This window comes from Hippocampus bargibanti, linkage group LG06 (assembly GCF_051943395.1).
Source record: "Hippocampus bargibanti isolate YZ-2025 linkage group LG06, ASM5194339v1, whole genome shotgun sequence".
Taxonomy (NCBI): Eukaryota; Metazoa; Chordata; class Actinopteri; order Syngnathiformes; family Syngnathidae; genus Hippocampus; species Hippocampus bargibanti.
Genome location: NC_142739.1, coordinates 3,159,010 through 3,179,256, shown reverse-complemented (window position 1 = coordinate 3,179,256; position 20,247 = coordinate 3,159,010). Strand labels below are relative to the sequence as shown.

At 45.5% G+C, this 20,247-nt stretch overlaps 1 protein-coding gene across 1 annotated transcript in view; it reads right to left on the bottom strand.

Annotated features, from left to right (window-relative positions):
- Positions 1–18,514: 18,514 nt before the first annotated feature.
- The window catches only part of ibtk (inhibitor of Bruton agammaglobulinemia tyrosine kinase), a 34,626-nt gene continuing 32,893 nt past the window's right edge, over positions 18,515–20,247 (bottom strand). The window contains exon 29 of the mRNA XM_088998225.1: positions 18,515–19,204. Within this exon, the coding sequence (XP_088854351.1) occupies positions 19,079–19,204 (126 nt within the window). The 3' untranslated portion in view covers positions 18,515–19,078. The remainder of the gene's footprint in view (positions 19,205–20,247) is intronic.

Below are 20,247 nucleotides of genomic sequence, written 5' to 3'. Positions count from 1 at the left end.
TCAAATGCAAAGCACCAATAAAAATGACTTTAAGTGTCTAAAAACTCCTTCAATTTGAAACCGGAAGTGGCCAGTTTCAGAAGGTCCCACCCCCTTGTTCGTGGTGTCACGCCAAGACATCTTGCCTTGCTTGAGAATCAAAACAATGGCTTCAGATTCGGAGAAAATGCTTTCTTGTTACTCATCCAGATATGAATATGATTCAAATAGTTCTGAAGAGGAAAGCATACATGTTTGCAATCGATTAAAGAATTTATTTCGTGTCATTTTGAGGCATCTGGAGAGAAATGTAGCACCCACACGATGGCGACAAAGCTCCGTGGAAAGGGGCTGATTTTTCCTCCTTGGCATTTTTGTCAGCGACTATCAAATAGTTATTCGGTGTAACACACAACTATTCACCATCGCGTTATTTATGTGTTTTCCTTCTAATTTCGCCATCGACACGGACCAACACAAAGTTTTCAGACCAAACAAAGTACAGCAAAATGCATTGAGGTGATGAAAGGACTGCGACAGTATGTCCTTTCTCGGTCAGGGGTGTTCCTTCCGTGAAGTGACGTTAGGACTCGTCACCAACTCAAAAACAAGACTTCCGGAATATTGAGCGCGAGTCTTTGTCACATCTCGCTGCCATCCGGGGCGCGCCCCGCCCCTCCTGTCACCTCCTCCGACATTCTTGGGAGACGGCCCCTCCAATCATCATTCACCTGGGTTCCCACAGCTGATTGTCATTCACTGATTGTGCCTTCTGCCTATATCTGTCTGCCGCTCACTACCGTTTTCTGTCGGAGTATTCTTGGTCATTGCCATTTCCACGTCCGTGTTGCCAGGTCTGCTATCATTCAGTTATCTTCCTTCACTCATCCCTGTTTGTTATTATTTGATGCTGTTTCCAGTAAAGACTCTTTATCCACCCAAGCCTGTCACGCCGTGTATTTCGGGTCCTTCCCTAACACCAAAAGTCCGTCGCTCGAGGTCTGCCTCCTAGCACTCGAGCGTTCGTCACACAATACTCCGACCACCCATGGACCCCGCCGGCGTTGACAGGTATTTTACCGCCCTTGTACAAGAGGCGGAGCGTTCGAGCCAGCTGGCCCAGGCGATTGAGGAAATGCGCCACGCCACTACCTCGCTGGCTCAACGCCTCAACGAGATGGAAAAGAGCATCGCCACCCTCTCTGTTCCTCCCCCCCCGCCCGTGGGCAGGCGCACGCCCCCGCTACCCCAACCCTCTCGCTACGCAGGCGAAACCGAGCGCTGCGCTCAATTCCTAATGCAGTGTGCGCTCGTGTTTGAACAACATCCTGACGCCTACGTTAGCGATAAGGCTAAGGTAGCCTTCATCACCAGCCTGCTCGCGGGTGAAGCCGAATCATGGGTGCTGGCGGTACGAGAGTCCCGACCGGAGCTGTGCGCCTCGTATCCGGACTTCGTAGCCGAGATTCGCCGGGTGTTTCACCATCCAGTGACGGAGGTCGAGGCGGAAGGGAGAATCCTCGACTGCGTCCAAGGGGCCCGTTCGGCCGCAGAATACTCCGTCGCTTTCCGGATCCAGGCCGCTGGCAGCGGCTACGGCGACCGAGCGTTGAGGGGGGTGTTTCGTCGCGGCTTGAATTCCGACCTAAAGGATGAGTTGGCTACCCGCGACGCCGGCACCACCTTCGACGACCTCGTCGGGATCGTCATCGGCTTGGATCAGCGTCTTCGAGAGCGGCGAAAGGAGCTGAGCGACCGACGGCCCGAGGTACCCCGAAGCCGACCCCGGTCGACCACACCCGGCAGCGACCGCGCGCAGCCCCAGGAGGGACTCTGGGAACCGATGGTGATAGGGGGGGGAGACGACCGCTCCAACCCGAGGGCTCGTCGCACCCGAGGCCCCCAGCCTAGGACCCAAGGCCAATGTAAGTCCCCGCCGAAACGGAATCCGTTGGGGGCTAAGTCCACGACACGAGTCACACGGTTGGAGCTGGAGAGTGAACTATTTGGCCCCTCCAGCTCCCAAAGAGTGCGGGCACTAGTGGACTCGGGGGCCGACGGGTGCATTATCGACCCTCACCTGGCCGACCTGCTGGGCTGCCGACTTTTAGATCTCCTTCCCCCTAAGGAGATCGTCGACCTGGATGGCCGATTATTAGCCCGGGTCACCCACCTCACAGCCCCACTTAAGCTCCGAGTGGCAGGCAACCATGTGGAGCACCGTCAATTTCTTGTTATGCCCTCCCGGAACGCGCCATTGGTCTTGGGTCTCCCCTGGCTCAAGGCCCATGACCCATCCATTTCTTGGGAGGGTCCCACCATTCAGGGCTGGAGCCCCTACTGCTACGCTAACTGCCTGCGGTCGGCTACGGCAGGGCGTAACCCCTCCCGCGGTGGCCCGCCCGAGGCCATCTGCCTCAAAGGCGTGCCACATTGCTACCACGACCTGCGGGAGGTGTTCAGCAAAGACAACGCCCAATCCCTGCCGCCACACCGACCGTATGACTGTGCTATAGACTTGCAGCCAGGGGCTCCATTACCGGACTCCAGACTTTACCATATTTCTCAACCGGAACGGGAAGCCCTGAGCACTTACATAGACTCCTCTCTAGCGGCAGGACTCATTCGGCCGTCGCGTTCCCCGCTGGGCGCAGGGTTTTTCTTTATCGACAAGAAGGACGGATCCCTGCGCCCATGCGTTGACTACCGGGGCCTGAACGACATCACCATCCGCAACAAATACCCTCTCCCCCTCATGGATTCGGCCTTTGCGCCCCTTCAGTCCGCCACCATTTTTTCCAAATTAGATCTTCGCAGCGCCTACCATTTGGTCCGAATCCGTGAGGGGGATGAATGGAAAACAGCCTTCAAGACGCCTTTAGGGCACTTTGAATACCTGGTGATGCCGTTCGGGCTCACGAACGCGCCCGCCGTATTCCAGAATTTAATTAATGATGTGCTCAGGGACTTCCTCAATGTTTTTGTTTTTGTGTACCTCGATGACATTCTTATTTTTTCTCGCTCTGCAGAAGAACACCGGCAACACGTCCGACGGGTCCTGGCGCGGCTCCTGCAAAACCGGCTCTATGTGAAGGCAGAGAAGTGTGACTTCCATGTCCGCTCTCTGTCGTTCCTGGGGTTTGTGGTGGAGCAGGGGCAGCTCAGGGCCGACCCCGCCAAAACCAAGGCGGTGGTGGAATGGCCGATCCCAAAGACGCGCAAGCAGCTTCAGCGGTTTTTGGGGTTTGCCAACTTCTACCGCCGCTTCATTCGCGGGTATAGTCAGAAGGCACTCCCCCTCACTAACCTCACGTCCACCAAGCTCCCTTTCAGGTGGACTCCCGATGCTGAGGGGGCTTTCAACCGCCTCCGTCGTGCCTTCACCAACCCCCCCGTTCTGCGTCATCCCGACCCGGATCTTCCGTTCACGGTCGAGGTTGACGCATCCGAGTCCGGAGTAGGGGCCGTCCTTTCCCAGCGCTCTCCCACCGACCAGAAGCTACGCCCCTGCGCCTTCTTCTCCCGCCGGCTCAGCCCCGCCGAAGCCAATTACGACGTCGGCAATCGGGAACTGCTGGCGGTCGTCCTGGCCCTGCAGGAATGGAGACACTGGCTTGAGGGAGCTAAACACCCCTTCACCGTCTACACGGATCACAAGAACCTGGCGGCCATCCGGTCGGCCAAGAGACTTAACTCACGGCAGGCCCGATGGTCACTCTTCCTCACCCGTTTTGACTTTTCTCTCACCTACTGCCCAGGGTCACAGAACACCAAGCCCGACGCCCTATCCCGTATCCATGAGCCGGCAGAAAGGGAGGAGACTACCACCAACATCCTGCCGGCCCAGCGCATCCTGGGCGCCCTGAGGTGGGAGGTTGAGAGAAAGGTCCAACAAGTCCAGGGAACCACCACCATCCCCAGGGGCTGTCCCAAGGATCGCCTGTTCGTCCCCCCCCCCCTACGCACCGAGGTGCTCATCTGGGGGCACACATCTAAGATAGCTTGCCACCCGGGGGTCAACAGGACGATCCAACTCATCGCCCAACGGTTCTGGTGGCCGGGGTTTAGGAGGGACATCACCCTCTTCGTGAAGGCCTGCCCGACCTGCGCCCGTGGAAAGGCCTCCCACCAGCCCCCGGCCGGACTCCTCCAGCCCCTACCGGTTCCGTCCAGACCCTGGTCCCACATCTCCGTCGACTTCGTGACAGGCCTCCCCCCCTCCCGTGGCAAGACGGTCGTCCTCACCATAGTGGACCGATTCTCCAAGTCGGCCCACTTCGTTCCGTTAACCAGGTTGCCGTCTGCCACCGAGACGGCTCAACTCCTGGTTAACCACGTCGTCCGTCTCCACGGGATTCCGACTAACATCGTGTCGGATCGGGGACCGCAGTTCGTGTCCAAGGTATGGAAGCGTTTCTGTCGGTCCCTAGGGGCATCGGCGAGCCTGTCGTCTGGGTACCACCCCCAGACCAACGGACAGACGGAGAGGAAGAACCAGGACCTGGAGGCGGCCCTCCGGTGCGTGTGCCTCCACAACCCGGCGTCGTGGGCCCTGCACCTACCCTGGGTGGAGTACGCCCACAACTCCCTGGTCTCCGCAGCCACAGGTCGGTCCCCATTCATGTCCGCCTGTGGCTATCAGCCGCCCTTATTTCCCACACAGGAAGGCCAGGTGGAGGTCCCGTCTATCGACCATCACCTCAGACGGGCCCACAGAGTCTGGAAGGAGACCAGGGACGCCCTGTCACGCACCGCATCCCGGAACCGGCGGGTGGCAGACCGCCACCGACGGCAAGCACCCAGCTACCAGGTCGGGCAGGAGGTCTGGCTATCTACGAAGGACCTTCGGCTGGCAGGGTCCTCGGCCAAGCTGGGCCCACGCTTCACGGGTCCCTTCCCCATCGAGGCCATCCTCAGCCCGGTCTCGGTGAGGCTCCGGCTACCACCCACCATGCGGATCCACCCCGTGTTTCATGTTTCCCTCCTCAAGCCAGTGGAGACCAGCCCCTTAGCCCCCACGCCCGCCCCCCCACCTCCCCCCCGGATATTGGACGACGGACCAGTCTACACCGTGCGGGAGATACTGGACTCCAGGCGCAGGGGCAGAGGAGTGCAGTACCTGGTCGACTGGGAGGGCTATGGACCTGAGGAACGTCAATGGGTCCCACGGGCCTGGATCCTCGACCCATCCCTCACCCGGGCCTTCCATGCGGCTCACCCATCCAAACCTGGGGGGCCGCCAAGAGGCGTCCCTTGAGGGGGGGGCACTGTCACATCTCGCTGCCATCCGGGGCGCGCCCCGCCCCTCCTGTCACCTCCTCCGACATTCTTGGGAGACGGCCCCTCCAATCATCATTCACCTGGGTTCCCACAGCTGATTGTCATTCACTGATTGTGCCTTCTGCCTATATCTGTCTGCCGCTCACTACCGTTTTCTGTCGGAGTATTCTTGGTCATTGCCATTTCCACGTCCGTGTTGCCAGGTCTGCTATCATTCAGTTATCTTCCTTCACTCATCCCTGTTTGTTATTATTTGATGCTGTTTCCAGTAAAGACTCTTTATCCACCCAAGCCTGTCACGCCGTGTATTTCGGGTCCTTCCCTAACACCAAAAGTCCGTCGCTCGAGGTCTGCCTCCTAGCACTCGAGCGTTCGTCACAGTCTTAAAGCGTAAAATATAGTTATATGCGGTGGAATCTTTGTAAAATATGCTCATTAGAAGTCATTTGAAGTGATTTTACAAATTATGGACACAACTTGTCTGGGGCGTCGGTTGTCCTTTAAGTTTCGTTTTACTGAGAAGACGGTGAGAATGGACATGCTTTATCGCTGTACTGTACGCAAAACTTCTATTTTGGACAGAAAGCGGCAAAGTGGTTTGTACGATTTTATTGCATATGTTTTATTTCATTGATGTGAAGTCCAAATGTTTGTGTAAATAAGAGTTATATTTTTATACTTGTTTGTAGTTCTACGGTGGTGGTTAAGGTGGTGTGAAATCACATTAAAGAATTAACCATCAGTACAAAGAACCGGAGTCCTCTGTTTGGAATGGAAGCACACACAACTGCTGATCACAAGCGGTTGAACCGAATCACCGAACACACAAATGTTGCTATATCGCCTCCTATCGGCTGTTTTGTGACTCAACACAAAACCGTACTGTGACTGACAGACAGACGGATGGATGGACTGACGGACGGACAGACACAGTAGGTGTAAAGGTCATGAACCAGCTCTGTCAGTGCTATTTGGCAGCATGAAACTCTGCATCAATAACGGCCACTCAGATCTCTAAAGCCTGATTATCCCATTTACTTAACTCCAGTACCATACAGAAGCTGCTGTTACTCTCCCCGCCAGGGCAGTCACATCATCGTCTATGTTCTTTTTTTAGACACTGAAATAAGGTATCATGTTTAATCCTCGGGTCTACTCGGAACCTGTCTGTGTGGAATAGAAATCCTAAGAGGCCAAAAAATGGACTATTTCAATAAATCAAAGCTGTGGTATCCAAAGTCGATCCTCAAGGGCCACTATCCTGCCTGTTTTCCAGCTCTCCCAGGAGCAACACACCTGATTCAAATCATCAGGAAAGTTTGAATGCTGCTGCATTGCTGGCTGATGAGTTGATCATTTTAATCAGGTGTGTTGCAGCTGGTAAAGATGGAAAATAGGTAGGACATCCGGCCTCCAGGGTCGGCGCAGGATATGCCTGCACTTAGGCCCATGACTCACAACAATGCTAAGTAGAGAGTGACCCAGGAGTGAATTTTCACTCTTGTCCCATTCAACTTTCCCACAGAATAAAAATCCAGTATGGCTCAGTCCCAGACCACCATAAAGACAAAGTCAATTCATTCCCATCTCGGTGGGCAGGTAACGGTTAACAGTGCAGAATGACTCTCACGTATTGCTCGTGTTTGCAGGTCTGGAAGAAAACAAAAAGAAAAACAAGGCGCGCGTTGCATTTTACTCATTGAACATTGCCACCACTTTTCTCCTCACAGACTGTTTCATGTTATGCATGCATAACATGATGTATGTATGTATGTATGTACAGTAAAGTCTCGTTATATCGATATTCAAGGGAGTCCGAAAAAATATCGATATAACCGGGACTATCGATATATCCGAACCTGTTTGCATGTAATTTTCTCCGTGCGTGCATAGAAATAGTATCGATATAACCGGGACTATCGATATATCCGATATCGATATAACAAGACTTTACTGTATGTATGTATGTATGTATGTATGTATGTATGTATGTATGTATGTATGTATGTATGTATGTATGTATGTATGCAACTTAGTCAATGTTTTTCGCATGTGTGGCCAGATCCTCGCTCCGAATTGGACCGTCCCTCAATTTCATGAAGTAGCAGCCTCCTGAATGGTAAATTGCAAGTCATCAAAAACAGATACATCATATGTAACATAAAACACATTAAAATAACTGCAGTACATCCCATGTTGAAGCCCATTGAAATATTTGCATGTAATTATGTCACTCATTATTACTGTATGAACAGGATATTCAATGTTCTCTACAGGGATGTGTTCCTTGTCAAAACCCCAGTTTATTTGATGACTGGTCTGCATTTGTATGCGAGTGAATTACCCTGCGCACAATTTGGGACATAAAAGAATGATGCCACAAGAAATTTAATAGTATGCTTATACTTTCTCTTGGAGATTGACTGGATGCCACTACTGCACTCCTCCATTGTGATTTTAGTTACTGTAAGATAGGATAAGATTCAGTGACGTGCAGTCAGGGGAGGCAGGTGAGGCCGTGCCTCACCTGTCATCATGGAAATATCAAATGAAAAAATAAATTAAACAGCTATATTTATTTAGTGATTTGTACTTTAAAGTTATTTTCCATTTAACGTCACTATTTTTGGATTTTTTTTCAAAATCGCTGAATTTTCCCATTTACCGTTCAAATACTAAGTAGAGTCGTGCATAGTGAGGCAGCAGCCGGCTGAGCCTCACCATGGATTGCGCAATGACTATGCTCACTGTGCTGGCTTGCTCTGCAGTGAGACCGCATTGCTGTCCCTCTGCATGTTGCTATTGAAGTGTTCAAACACTTAGTATATGAACTAAATTTCTACAGTTTAGTTGGTGTATATAATGTAGAGTCACTTTACATTATAAACACTGTACTACAGTGTTTATTTTATTGTTATCAAAACTGTGTGCATAGGTGAGGCACACAGTTCTCCTGCCTCATGACAGGGGGCGCTGGTGATTACTGTTGTGTAAATAGGCAATCACATGTTAAACTTGGCTTTACAAGCAGACTGGAAAGGGTTAATCCGATCGGCTCGTGAGTGAGTGAGTGTGGCTGTGGAGATAAATGCTGTCTGAACCAGGTGGCTCTTGTTAGCCGAGGGAGACACACCGCCGGTGAGTTGCATTTCCACGTTCTACCTTTCTGTTGATTAAAACCTAAATAATGTCAAAGTAGTGATAGAAATGATTGTGAATGAGTTGCATTTACATTCTGTGTTTCTTCACTGCTCGTCTACCAAACAAAAAAGAACCAATGTATTCAAAATTCAATCAACAATAAATAACGAGAGTGAGTTGAGTTGTATCAGTGTGGTTTCTCTGGGATCCCTTTCGGTGGGAAAACGTGGTAACGTAAATTGACCGAACAATTACAGAGATTCTTCTTGCGCCTCCTCGGCTGCAGAATAATAGAATTAGTGACAGCAAGCAAGCTACAGTAAACACTTAGCAAGTTAAGTGCAACCATACAGTCATTTTTTCGTGTTGCTTGGCCTTATTTTCAGAATGGAGGATTACATATCTAAATTGAAAGAAATAGAGAGACTTTTAAAACTGAAGAAAGATAAGGAAGGCTTCTACAAAGAAGGTATAGATGCCTTTCTTCAGAAAGAGCGGCGCATGGACTTCATTTATAAGTAAAGGTAACACGATAATAAAGTTTTTTTTAATTCTTTTTTTCTATGCTACAGTTTACATAAAGAATGCTGCCATGACATTTTAAACAAAGCACGTTAACTGTTGCCAATCAAATGGTGAATAAGCTACTCTGTCGAGTTCATATGTTTGTAAATCTGACTGATGACGTCAGTGCCTCACCAGCCATGAACCTCACCGCATGTCACTGATAAGATTAAAAAAAACAGGGATATGCGCTGCTGGAAAGGCAGCCATTCAAGAGGCTTCCTTTCCTTCTGTGTGATGCACTATAATATTATACAGTGGTGTATGAAAGCTACCCGACCCCTTGTGTAGTGGTAAACTCTCCTGACTTGAATGTAGGCATCATGGGATAATTTCCCACACAGTGATGGAGTGGATGTTGGTGTGTATGGTTTGTTGCCTCGATGTGTACCCTGATTTGTGAGCAATTCAGGGTCTCTGCCTTCCGCCTGAAGTCAGCTGGTCTAGTCTTCAGCATTCCCAACGATCCTGTTCATGATGAGCAGTGTTGAAAATGGACGGATGAATAGTTTCAACATTTTAAGTGTTTCAATTGATTCCACACTGTTCAACAATGTGATATGAACATAAATAATATTAAATCTAACTTCAAATTCATTGTTTTTTGGCAGATTTCTTTTTTAATGATCCCAATATTGTTATGTTATGAGAGCTCCAGATGTCACATGATTGACCCATACATGCATTTGTTTCAGGTGACTTAAGCAGCCAAAACATCTTCATTATTAAAAAAACAAAGCAGACAAATAAACAAACATGCAATAAATAAATAAATAAATAAATAAATATTATTGCACCAACGAAGGCAACATTCTGGATCACTGGTATACAACGTTGGAAGGCTGATAACAATGTGCCTAGTTTTAGATTTGTCTGTTTAATCACTGTATCTATGTTCTTTCGCTAACATTTTAACCTCATTGTTGTCAAATGAGTGGTTGCTAGTTCTTAGGTGCATATGTACTGCCAATTTAGGCCCACTCGTATTATCCCTGCGATGTTGATAGTCTTTTTTGAGAATTTGTATATATATATATATATATATATATATATATATATATATATATATATATATATATATATATGGGCGGCCCGGTAGTTGAGTGGTTAGCACAACGGCTTCACAGTGCAGAGGTCGCCGGTTCGTTGGAGTTTGCATGTTCTCCCCGGACCCGCGTGGGTTTTCTCCGGGTCCTTCGGTTTCCTCCCACACTCCAAAAACATGCATGGCAGGCAGATTGACAACTCCAAATTGTCCCTAGGTGTGAGCGTGAGAGTGACTGTTGTACGTCTTTGCGTGCTCTGCGATTGGCTGGAAACCAATTCAGGGTGAGATAGGCTCCAGCACCCCCCGCGACCCTAATGAGGAATAAGCGGTACGGAAAAGAAGTACAGATGACGGCTGAAGAAACCTTTTCATCGATGGACCACTCCTGTACGACTGAGAGCTTACATAGACGTAAAGCATAAATGTACAAAACCTGCAATGAAGGCAGTCGAGAGGGGGAGAAAGACGCAAAGCTGGTACTAAAATACTGTTTGGACAGCACTGACTGGAGTGTCCTTCAAATCTCATCTGGCATCTTGTAATGCCTCCTACGAATGTAGGATTCTACATTAGTTTTTGTGAGGATGTGTGGCTAACAGGGACTGTTACGTGCAATCGGTTTATGAATTGGCACAATAATTGAAAAGATGTCATTCTGAGCGTTTGACAAAATGTTGATTAAAGACGATGACCAATATAGTGAAAAAGAAAGGCGGGACGAATAAATACAAAAGAAAAACAAGTTTGACAATGGGTCCCTGCAGCAGCCGAAGACCCCCTGGTGGGCGGGTGTGTGTGTGGGCGTGTTGCCATAACAACACCTTCGAAGCGTGGATACGACACTGTACACATGGGCCTGCAAGCAGCCGACAGAGGAAATTAACATCACCACAAAATGCTCGACAGAAAAGAAAAAAACTTAAAAAAGGTTCACTGCGTCAATGTGGAAATTCTTGCAAACAATCACAAACTCCAGGAGACCACCCCGCCGAAATTGAGAACAGAGACCAGCTAACGACTTGAATATGTTCGACTGCAGATTTGAAAAATAGTATACTTTCACAATCCAGCTCCAGTCACCCTTACAAACAACAACCTCAAGATCCCTGACTCCACCTCCATCCACCTTTTGCTGATTCACAACGAGACGGCTCTTCAAGCGACAATGAATGAATAAGGCCTCCAGGCCGGATGAAATGTCCATTTCCTCCGTAAAAGTGGGTGCTGATAAACTTGCCCCAGTCTTCATGCAGATCTTGAACAGAACCGAGAAGCCCCCTTCTGCTTTAAAAACTCCACTATTGTCACTGTGCTCAAGAAATCTGCAAAATCAGGACTGAACACCTCCAGGCCTGTCGCTATGTTAAATATGTTAAATAAACTATGTCTCCTCCTGTGATTGCTCTGTGTGTCACTTCTTCGCTCTTGACTGTGATTTCCTGTAGTTTTTGGTTCCACCACAAAGTCATCTCTTCCCTTTTCCTTTCGGAAGACAATGCGACAACTCTCCCGTCTCTTTGTCTGTTCACCTTGGCTGTAGTCTTTCAGTCTTATATAAACTCTTTTTGCTCACCAAGACCCTCTCAGCTCATGTGGAAAAAGCTGCATGACACTCTTCCTTTCTAAAAGATATATTGTCCAGGGATAATTTCATGTCGTTGTACATAAACATTTTTATAATTTTCTGCAGAAGTCATAACCACGACAACAACAAAAAAAACACCCTTCCACCTTTTTTACATTGAGCATGATAGAGGGGCAACTTGATGTGTTGTACAATCATGAGTTAGTGCTCAGCAATCAGCCCAATCAAATTTTTACTCAGAATCATATCTTCTAACTACACGTTATAATTCGATGAAAACCACATAGAAATGGCTGTACAGTGTCCAGGGCCCCACTAAAGGTGACAAAAACATGATACATGGCTGACTGCAGGACTAGAAAACAAAGCTCCACTCATTTATGTCGCCTCCAGTGCCTCTTCAATCTCTCTTCACAGCCAGAAGTTGAATTCCAGAGGACAGTGAGTTTGTCCTTAGCTTTGCCTATGCTGCAAACTACAATTTTTTTTGGCTAAGGTTGTGTACCAGAATCATGATTGACAATAATGTCATTTCCTTCCTACTTTTCAATCAAAATGCTTCAGACATAGTGGCTAAAAAAACCCTGCAGAATCACTCCTGTCAAGAAAACAGTCGAATGGAGCACTGTGAGGGTCCCTGGAGAGGATAAGCAGTAGTCAGTCGCACAGAGGATCTGTGATTTCAGTTGTTTCATCCCAGAGGGTCAGTGTGTGATGTGTTTGGTTCCATGTTCTTATTGCAGATTAAAACGAAAGGTTACAGTGGATCTTGTTTCACAAGGGAGATAGGGAGGACCATCTCACTTAATCTGCTTTATTAAAGGGCCTTTGTATACGCCAGGACCAACCTGCAGATCCATTTGCAGTGACATGGAGTTACATTCTGGCAAGGCACTTTTGGGACTACTACATTTTACAGATATGCTGAAAATATGCTACAGTAATTCAGTTTGGAAACTTCAGTGCAAACACCCACTGAATTCAGCTACCTGGAAACAAATAAACAAACAAATAAATAAACACACACACACACACACACACACACACACACACACACACACACACACACACACACACACACACACACAACGATTCCACCCAAATAATCACTGTCACTGATTGGAAACGATTCCACAACATGGAGAAAAAAATCACAGAAACATTGTGTATATATATATATATATATATATATATATATATATATATATATGTAACAGAGTTGTGCACTTAGATTATTAAATTATGAAGGAAGTGACGCAACGGCGCACAGTGTGGCACCATGTCCCGCCCATAGTTTCTAGAACAATCTCGAGGAGTTTCAGGGTGAGTCGCAATTTTCTGTTGGTCTCGATTAACGTGCATTTTCATGACAATATCTTATTTTGTTTCCCCTTTTGTCCTGTCTAGTGTTATCTAATTAGTTCCTTATTCATTTCGAGTCCAGATTACTTTTTGTGTCATTATTTACTTCACGTTTTGTCGAGTGGAACTTTGGAGCACATGTGCTTCATAGTGCTTTTCTATTGCGCAGTTAATCACAAGACGAAACCCATGCGACTTCACCCATCACTTCTGCCATACTGTGTTGCAGAAATAAAAGAAATAAAAAGACACATTGACGCGTCTCGTCTTCATTAAGACGGCAGCATCGTGGAGATGAAGACAATTACCGTCACACATATATATATATATATATATATATATATATATATATATATATATATATATATATATATATATATATATATATACATATATATACAGTAAAGTCTCGTTATATCGATATTCTCGGGAGTCCGAAAAATATCGATATAACCGGGACTATCGATATATCCGACCCTGCGCGCATGTAATTTTCTCCTTGCGTTCATAGAAATAGTATCGTAATAAGCGGCACTATCGATATAACCGATATCGATATAATGAGACTTTACTATATATATATATATATATTCATCCTAATTGACTATGGATTTAGAAACTGTAAATAATGTTAATATTGTAGTGACATAATTCAAAAAGCAGAGGAAATGAGTAAAATGGAAAATTTGGTTGAGCTGTGATCCTTCTCCTTGGCTGAACCTGCACAGCCTTCAGCTCCTGTCTGTTTCTCGACGCAAAAGAACCCCTCTTCTCTTTCAGGCCAGCCTTTTGTGTAGGAACTAATCCATGGTTTGTTTTTGGAAAAAAATACCTCACAGTCCTGGTGTTTACGGTGTTCACAAAAGTTAATGGAGTCCGTGATGGTGTCGGTGAGTGAATCACCTCCAGGAACCTTATTGAAGAGCTCCCCCCTGGTTAAATGACGCAATCCCGCTTAGCCTTTCCAGCCTTAGACCATCTTCTGACCATGCGGGTTACAGCTGCCTGGGCATCAGGGGTTTGTACACGGGCTGGAGAGACACAATCTTCCAAAAAGCGGGAGATGCTAGTGTGTATATTCCCCCTTAGTGTTGGCATAAAACAAGTCCCAAATGTTATTGTATCTGGTGGCACAGGTTACATACTGGGTGAAGATTGGGAGGTTGGACGACAAAGAGACATAATATACACATATATCTCTATATTTTTTGGCAGGTATAAATCACAGCCGCCAGTTCAAGTTATATCCCGCCTATGCCTGAAGACAGCTGGGATCAGCTCCAGCATTCCTACGACCCTCCTGAGCATAATTAGATTAGTAAATGGATGGATGGGTGCATGGATTAGATCAGGGGTGGGCAAACTTTTTGACTCGCGGGCCGCATTGGGTTCTAAAATTTGACAGAGGGGCCGGGCCAGGCGCATTTGGAGGGAGTGTTTGGGCCGGAAATACTAAAGCATTAAAGGACAACCGACGCCTTCAGACAAGTTATGTCCATAATTTATAAAATCACTTCAAATGACTTTGACTTTACAAAGATTCCACAGCATATAGCTATAGTTTACGTTTTAAGACTTGCGCTGAATATTCATGAAGTCTTGTTTTCGAGTTGATGACGACCCCCATGTGACGTCACGTTTGGACCGCCCCTGACCGAGAAAGCGACATACAATGCATTTTGGGTACTTTGTTTGGTCTGAAAACTTCGTGTTGATCCGTGTTGATGGCAAAATTAGAAGGAAAACACATAAATAACGCGATGGTGAATCGTTGTGTGTTGCACCAAGACAACTATTTGATATTCGCTGACACAAATTCCCAGCTGACAAATCAGCCCATTTCTAACGGAGCTTGGGCGCAATCATCTGCATTTTTTGGGTGCTACATTGCTGTCATTGACGGCTCGAATTGATATGGGAGGACTCCTTGAATCAATTGCAAACATTTATGCTTTCCTCTTCAGGACTATTTGAATCATATTCATAACTGGATGAGTAACAAGAAAACATCTTCTCCGAATCTGAAGCCATTGTTTTGATTCTCCAGCAAGCCAAGACGTCTTGGCGTGACGTCACGAACAAGGGGGTGAGACCTTCTGAAACTGGCCATTTCCGGATTCATTTTGAAGTCATTTTTATTGGTGTTTTTCATTTAACTAAAAATATCAGCCGGCCTGATTTGGGTATTTTAGATGCTATAAAACGTTTTTCTGATGTCAGTGGGAAACAAAAAAAATGGTCTCAAGGAATATGGCGTTTACATACTATTTCGCAGATACTTGGAGGAGGAAATGGAAATAGATTAAAATAACATATGCACTGTGATTTATCAAGATTGCGTCTGTTTTTAATTAAGTTTTCATTGAAGGGGCAAAGTTAAATAAATCAACATTTATTGAAAAATGGAATAACTTTTAACATTCAAAACATATTACACAACGAAATATTCAAGCTCAATAATACCTACTTGTGTTAAATTCCGCCAAATCATAGATGGTTTGTCCTGACCGCGCGCTCAACAAACTCTCCACTGACGCCCTTGCCTTCACGCGCAAACAATACACGTGTACCGTCGCCGAGCACACAGACATAGGCTACCTGCAGTTGAAATTTGCATACTCGGCACGGCAGCCAATCAGAAGCCTGCTTCTTTCTTCCGGACTTTCGCAAGCGTTATAAAGTCGTGCAATTGCATGTCATTTTCCAAAATAGATGCACAGAACCTCAGCCCAGAAGAAAGATTCAAAAGAAGCTAACAACATATGTGACGCTACAAAACGTAAATTTACATTAAACCGTGACTGTAAAGTGTACGTGAGACTAATGAAAGGGGCTTAGTGGCTCATAGGAAGCAATGCAAACGTTGCATTGTGCACCACAATGACAATCGACTACTGCAGCAAAATCTACAGCCATGCACATTTACTGTAAATTAAGCAAGGTAGCATTTGTAGTATGTACATTCTTGATTTAGAAAAAGCTTTATACTTTGTGACAATTCTTTGTAATGTGATGAGTTGTCTCATTGTGCTTCAAGTTGTGAAAAATTGGGCAGGTAACTTTTCAGTTATCTGCCCTGTTGTCCGCTAACTTTTTGTCATGAGTTGTAGACACTGTTTGTACTATAATTTGGGCAAATTCGGCGGGCCGGATTAAAAAGCCTCACGGGCCGTATGTGGCCCGCGGGCCCTAGTGTGCCCATGTCTGGATTAGATGAACAACCAGGTAAATCTGTTGTTCCTGCCTAAATCCAGTACAAAATTACACATGACACATGAACTATTTAAAATACAAATTACTGTTTCAACCATTGTTTTCGTCAGTAAATAAGAGGAAGAAAAGGCAAAGCCCAAGAAAACAAGACAAAAGTTGACTGTTGATGATGTCATTGTGTTTTCAGCTGCCTGCCGCACTTGACACCTTGCATCGTTGGACGACAGTTGGAAACTTCATTTTTGCTAAAACTGGCGGATTTACAGAAATTATAATACAGTATGTTTGTCACAAGGAGTGGAAGTATGAAATAGATGTTATCATTAATTGGCAGATTTTCTTGACAAAAAGAGAAGTCTCACGTTGTCTATACAAAGTATGAGTATGATTATTATTTTAAGCCATCGTGTCATATACCACTAAACTGAGTGCATATCGATGCTAGTGATGCTCAAAATCAATACAATGTAGGTTGTGGGGTTGTAGGAACAAAAATCTAAATTTAATATTTTAAATGTTCTCAATACACATGCGAGTTGAAGTTAAGGAAAAAAAGGCTACGCCCTCCCGCTGTAGAAAAAAAAACATTTGAAAGGCAACGATCGATCTGTCATGATAAATACGGTTACTGTCACTTTAAATGACCATTAATTCATGCTAACCATGAAATAAAATACACTGTATACATACTGTATCCATGATCCAAATAAAGAACATGTAAGTATTACAGTTGTCTTCTTTTGCAATCTTCCAGATGGAATGGATTATTATATTTTTTGGCCCAGGCGAAGTTCGAGCGGCCCAAGTTCAGCCCCATAGCTTCTGTAAAATTCTGGCAGCAGCCGCATGATTTTATTGAGTTCAACCGAATTTTCCATTTAACTCATTCCCTCTGCTTTTTGAATTATATCACTACATTATTATTATTTACAGTTTATAAATCCATACAGTCAGACAGGATGAATGGGAATTTTGAGTTCATTTATTAGGGTTTGCACCTGACACTATTCAGCAGGTCGGACATTATTGCATTGAATGTATGGAACATAGTCTTTTTTAGCCATCAATAATACAGGAGTTATGCTAACAGCTTGGAGGACACCCTCACAGCTTTTTCCATCTGGCTGGCTGGAAAATGGCCAAGGTCTGTCCTCCCCCATCTCCCAAGTGACACATTGCACGCACTGTCCTCAAATCAACCACCTTTAATAAATCGGCACGCCCTCAACAATAAAAGGAGAGTTACTTTTGACGGATGGACACTTTCATTATTCCAGCCTATAAATATGAATTTCCAGGGTGGAGTACAATGGGATTTTCTCCACAGGGACTGTGGGTTGAAATACACCTTTATTATAATTTATTCATCAAGAATTGATGCGGACACGGCAGTTTATTATGTCTCAAACTGTATTTTCTATACCTACCAACAATACTTCTCATTCCACTGCATCTCAGTTTGATTCCCAATAACCTGCTAGAGTGGCATGATAAAAAATACTTCAGCTGATTAGACACTAATGAAAATTTAATATTACCCCCACAAGCACTCTCTTCCTGACTTGTGATATGATGCTTTAGTTGTAATTACGCTCAGCAAAACCAGTCAATTGTCGCGCACCGAGGTTGGGATCAGGGTCACTGCAGTCAATTAGAGGCTGAGATGTGCAAATTGTTTCTGGCTCATGCAGGCAAGCCAGCATGTCAGGAGGCAACCATTTTTTAGTGAGTCAGAGAGATTCTACGCCAAAGAGGATCATGGCTAGGAAAAAATTTAGGACATTAAAGACGTCACCGTTTTTGCACATACACGCACACACACGGTCATTGCACAGGTATGATACTTTATCGCCTGCTGTTTCTCATCGTCTTTTTTAATGCCAAGACAACCCAATCACAGAAACTTAATATCACATGGCCTAATTGAGGTACCTACATTGCCCTTACTGGCTGGGGAAAAAAAGTCAAGTATGTAAATCAGGACAGAAAATACATGTAACGTCTGTGTAAGCTCTCAGTCGTACAGGAGTGGTCCATCGATGAGAAGGTTTCTTCAGCCATCATCTGTACTTTTTGAAGGTGTCGGACGTTTCGCCTCCTATCCAAGAGGCTTTGTCAGCGAACTAAAGTCTGACTGGTCGTATCAGCCCTATTTATATATCCCTAATGTCCAGACATAAATAGGGCCGATACGACCAGTCAGACTTTAGTTCGCTGACGAAGCCTCTTGGATAGGAGGCGAAACGTCCGACACCTTCAAAAAGTACAGATGACGGCTGAAGAAACCTTCTCATCGATGTTCTTTGTGACATCTGATTTAGATTGATAACAGCACAGCAGCACCTTGCAAAGAAAATGCACCCTGCAAAATATTTATTATGTCACTCGAACACACCAAACCACGGATTGGAAGATTGACACAATTTGGGTTTACCCCACTTTCAAATATCGAATGACGCCAAATGACATCAAACATCTCTCCAAATCAATCAGTTGAAATGTAGTCAATTTTGCCATTTTCTAAATCCAGTTGGCACTCCAATCTTTCTCAAGATTATGGAGAAGTTCCAATGAAACAAACTTACACTTCTCTGTGCACCCTCCGTGTGTGTCTCCATCTCAATTTCAGTTCTTTGGCAACATCACGTTACAACAATTGGGCAGCATTAACGTTAGTCATGTGAGCAAAAAAAAGGTTTATGCTGCAAAAGGCTTCAGACAGACTACATTTCCTTCTTATGGGATACATTCATCCCGTGACACCCATGAAGAACACAATTGAGCGAATGAGAACAACTTAATGTAACACAGCAATAAGTAGCATAGAGTTGTCATCGATGAGGACTTGATTTAATAAGCACACCGCCAAAAATCATCTCACTTCACTCCCATGTTATGGCAAGTCATCAGTGTTTGTTCCATCTTGGAGCTGCCATGGGACCCGAGGAGGCCCTCTCCACCAAGATCAGCTCATCAGGGTTGTCATAGCCATTGTAGTGGAACAGAAGGTCTTGAATCGCCCTCTCTTCAAGCTACACAGAGAGAAGAGAAGGTCAAGAAAAGGAGGCATATTTGAGGAAACTATCTGCAGCAGCAGAACCACACCCTCTAAGGGTGAAAAAAAAAAAACCTGCCGACAGGACAAAATTAATGTTTTTCATGGGGCCAAACAGAGAGTCGTGGTAGGGATTTTAGGAAGGTGATGAAAGAAGGCTGGCAACAGAGTAACTTTTTTCAGCAATTTTCCAACCAACTATGGTCATAAAACGATCTGCCACAGAGCGACACGAAGACGATGGACCCCAAACCCCACTTCATCACAGCCCATGGTTCCTGCTGTGGCAATATAGTAGAATTTTAAACAGCGTTGCTTTGATGATTTTTGTTAGCATATAAACACGTCTGAACTAAGAGTTGTGCACCTTCAGTGTACTGGATTACCACATTGTGCTGCAACATGATGGGCAGAAATGAGGTGCACTGGAAGAGATAAGGCACACTAAATTAACAGCAAGCGGAAGAAGAAATCCCTTCACTGCATGGGGTACTGTGTTCTGCCTTTGAAATGTTATTTCTCCACGCGGGTTAAAATAAAATGTTTGAAGGTTTACAATTATCCTAACACAAGCGCTAAACAAGCATACATTAGCATTAAGATACAAAGTACAATTGATTGAATTACAGCGCTTAGACTGACAAGAAATGACATTCTATGGTTTGGATCAAGTGAGAGCATGTGAATACTATTGATGAACTCGTTTTTAAAAAAGAGTTTTTAAAGTCTATGTGCTTATGGGGCGCTGTAAAACCGTGTTTGGAAAAAAAGTGGCTCAAAATTGGTGATTTTCATCTATCGTGGGTCTGGAACGTATCTCTCATGATAAAAGTTTGTTGCACGTTGTTATCGATCATGTAAACCATAAAGTCCTTTGGGGGGAAAGAGACTTAGCAGCGTGATAAAAGAAGGCTGGATAGAATAACGTGAAGAACCTTTTCTTCAACCGTGTCTGCTGTGTGTCATGGCACATGCCGATCCGTGTCAGTCAAAGAAAGCCCTACCACACACAGGCAATGC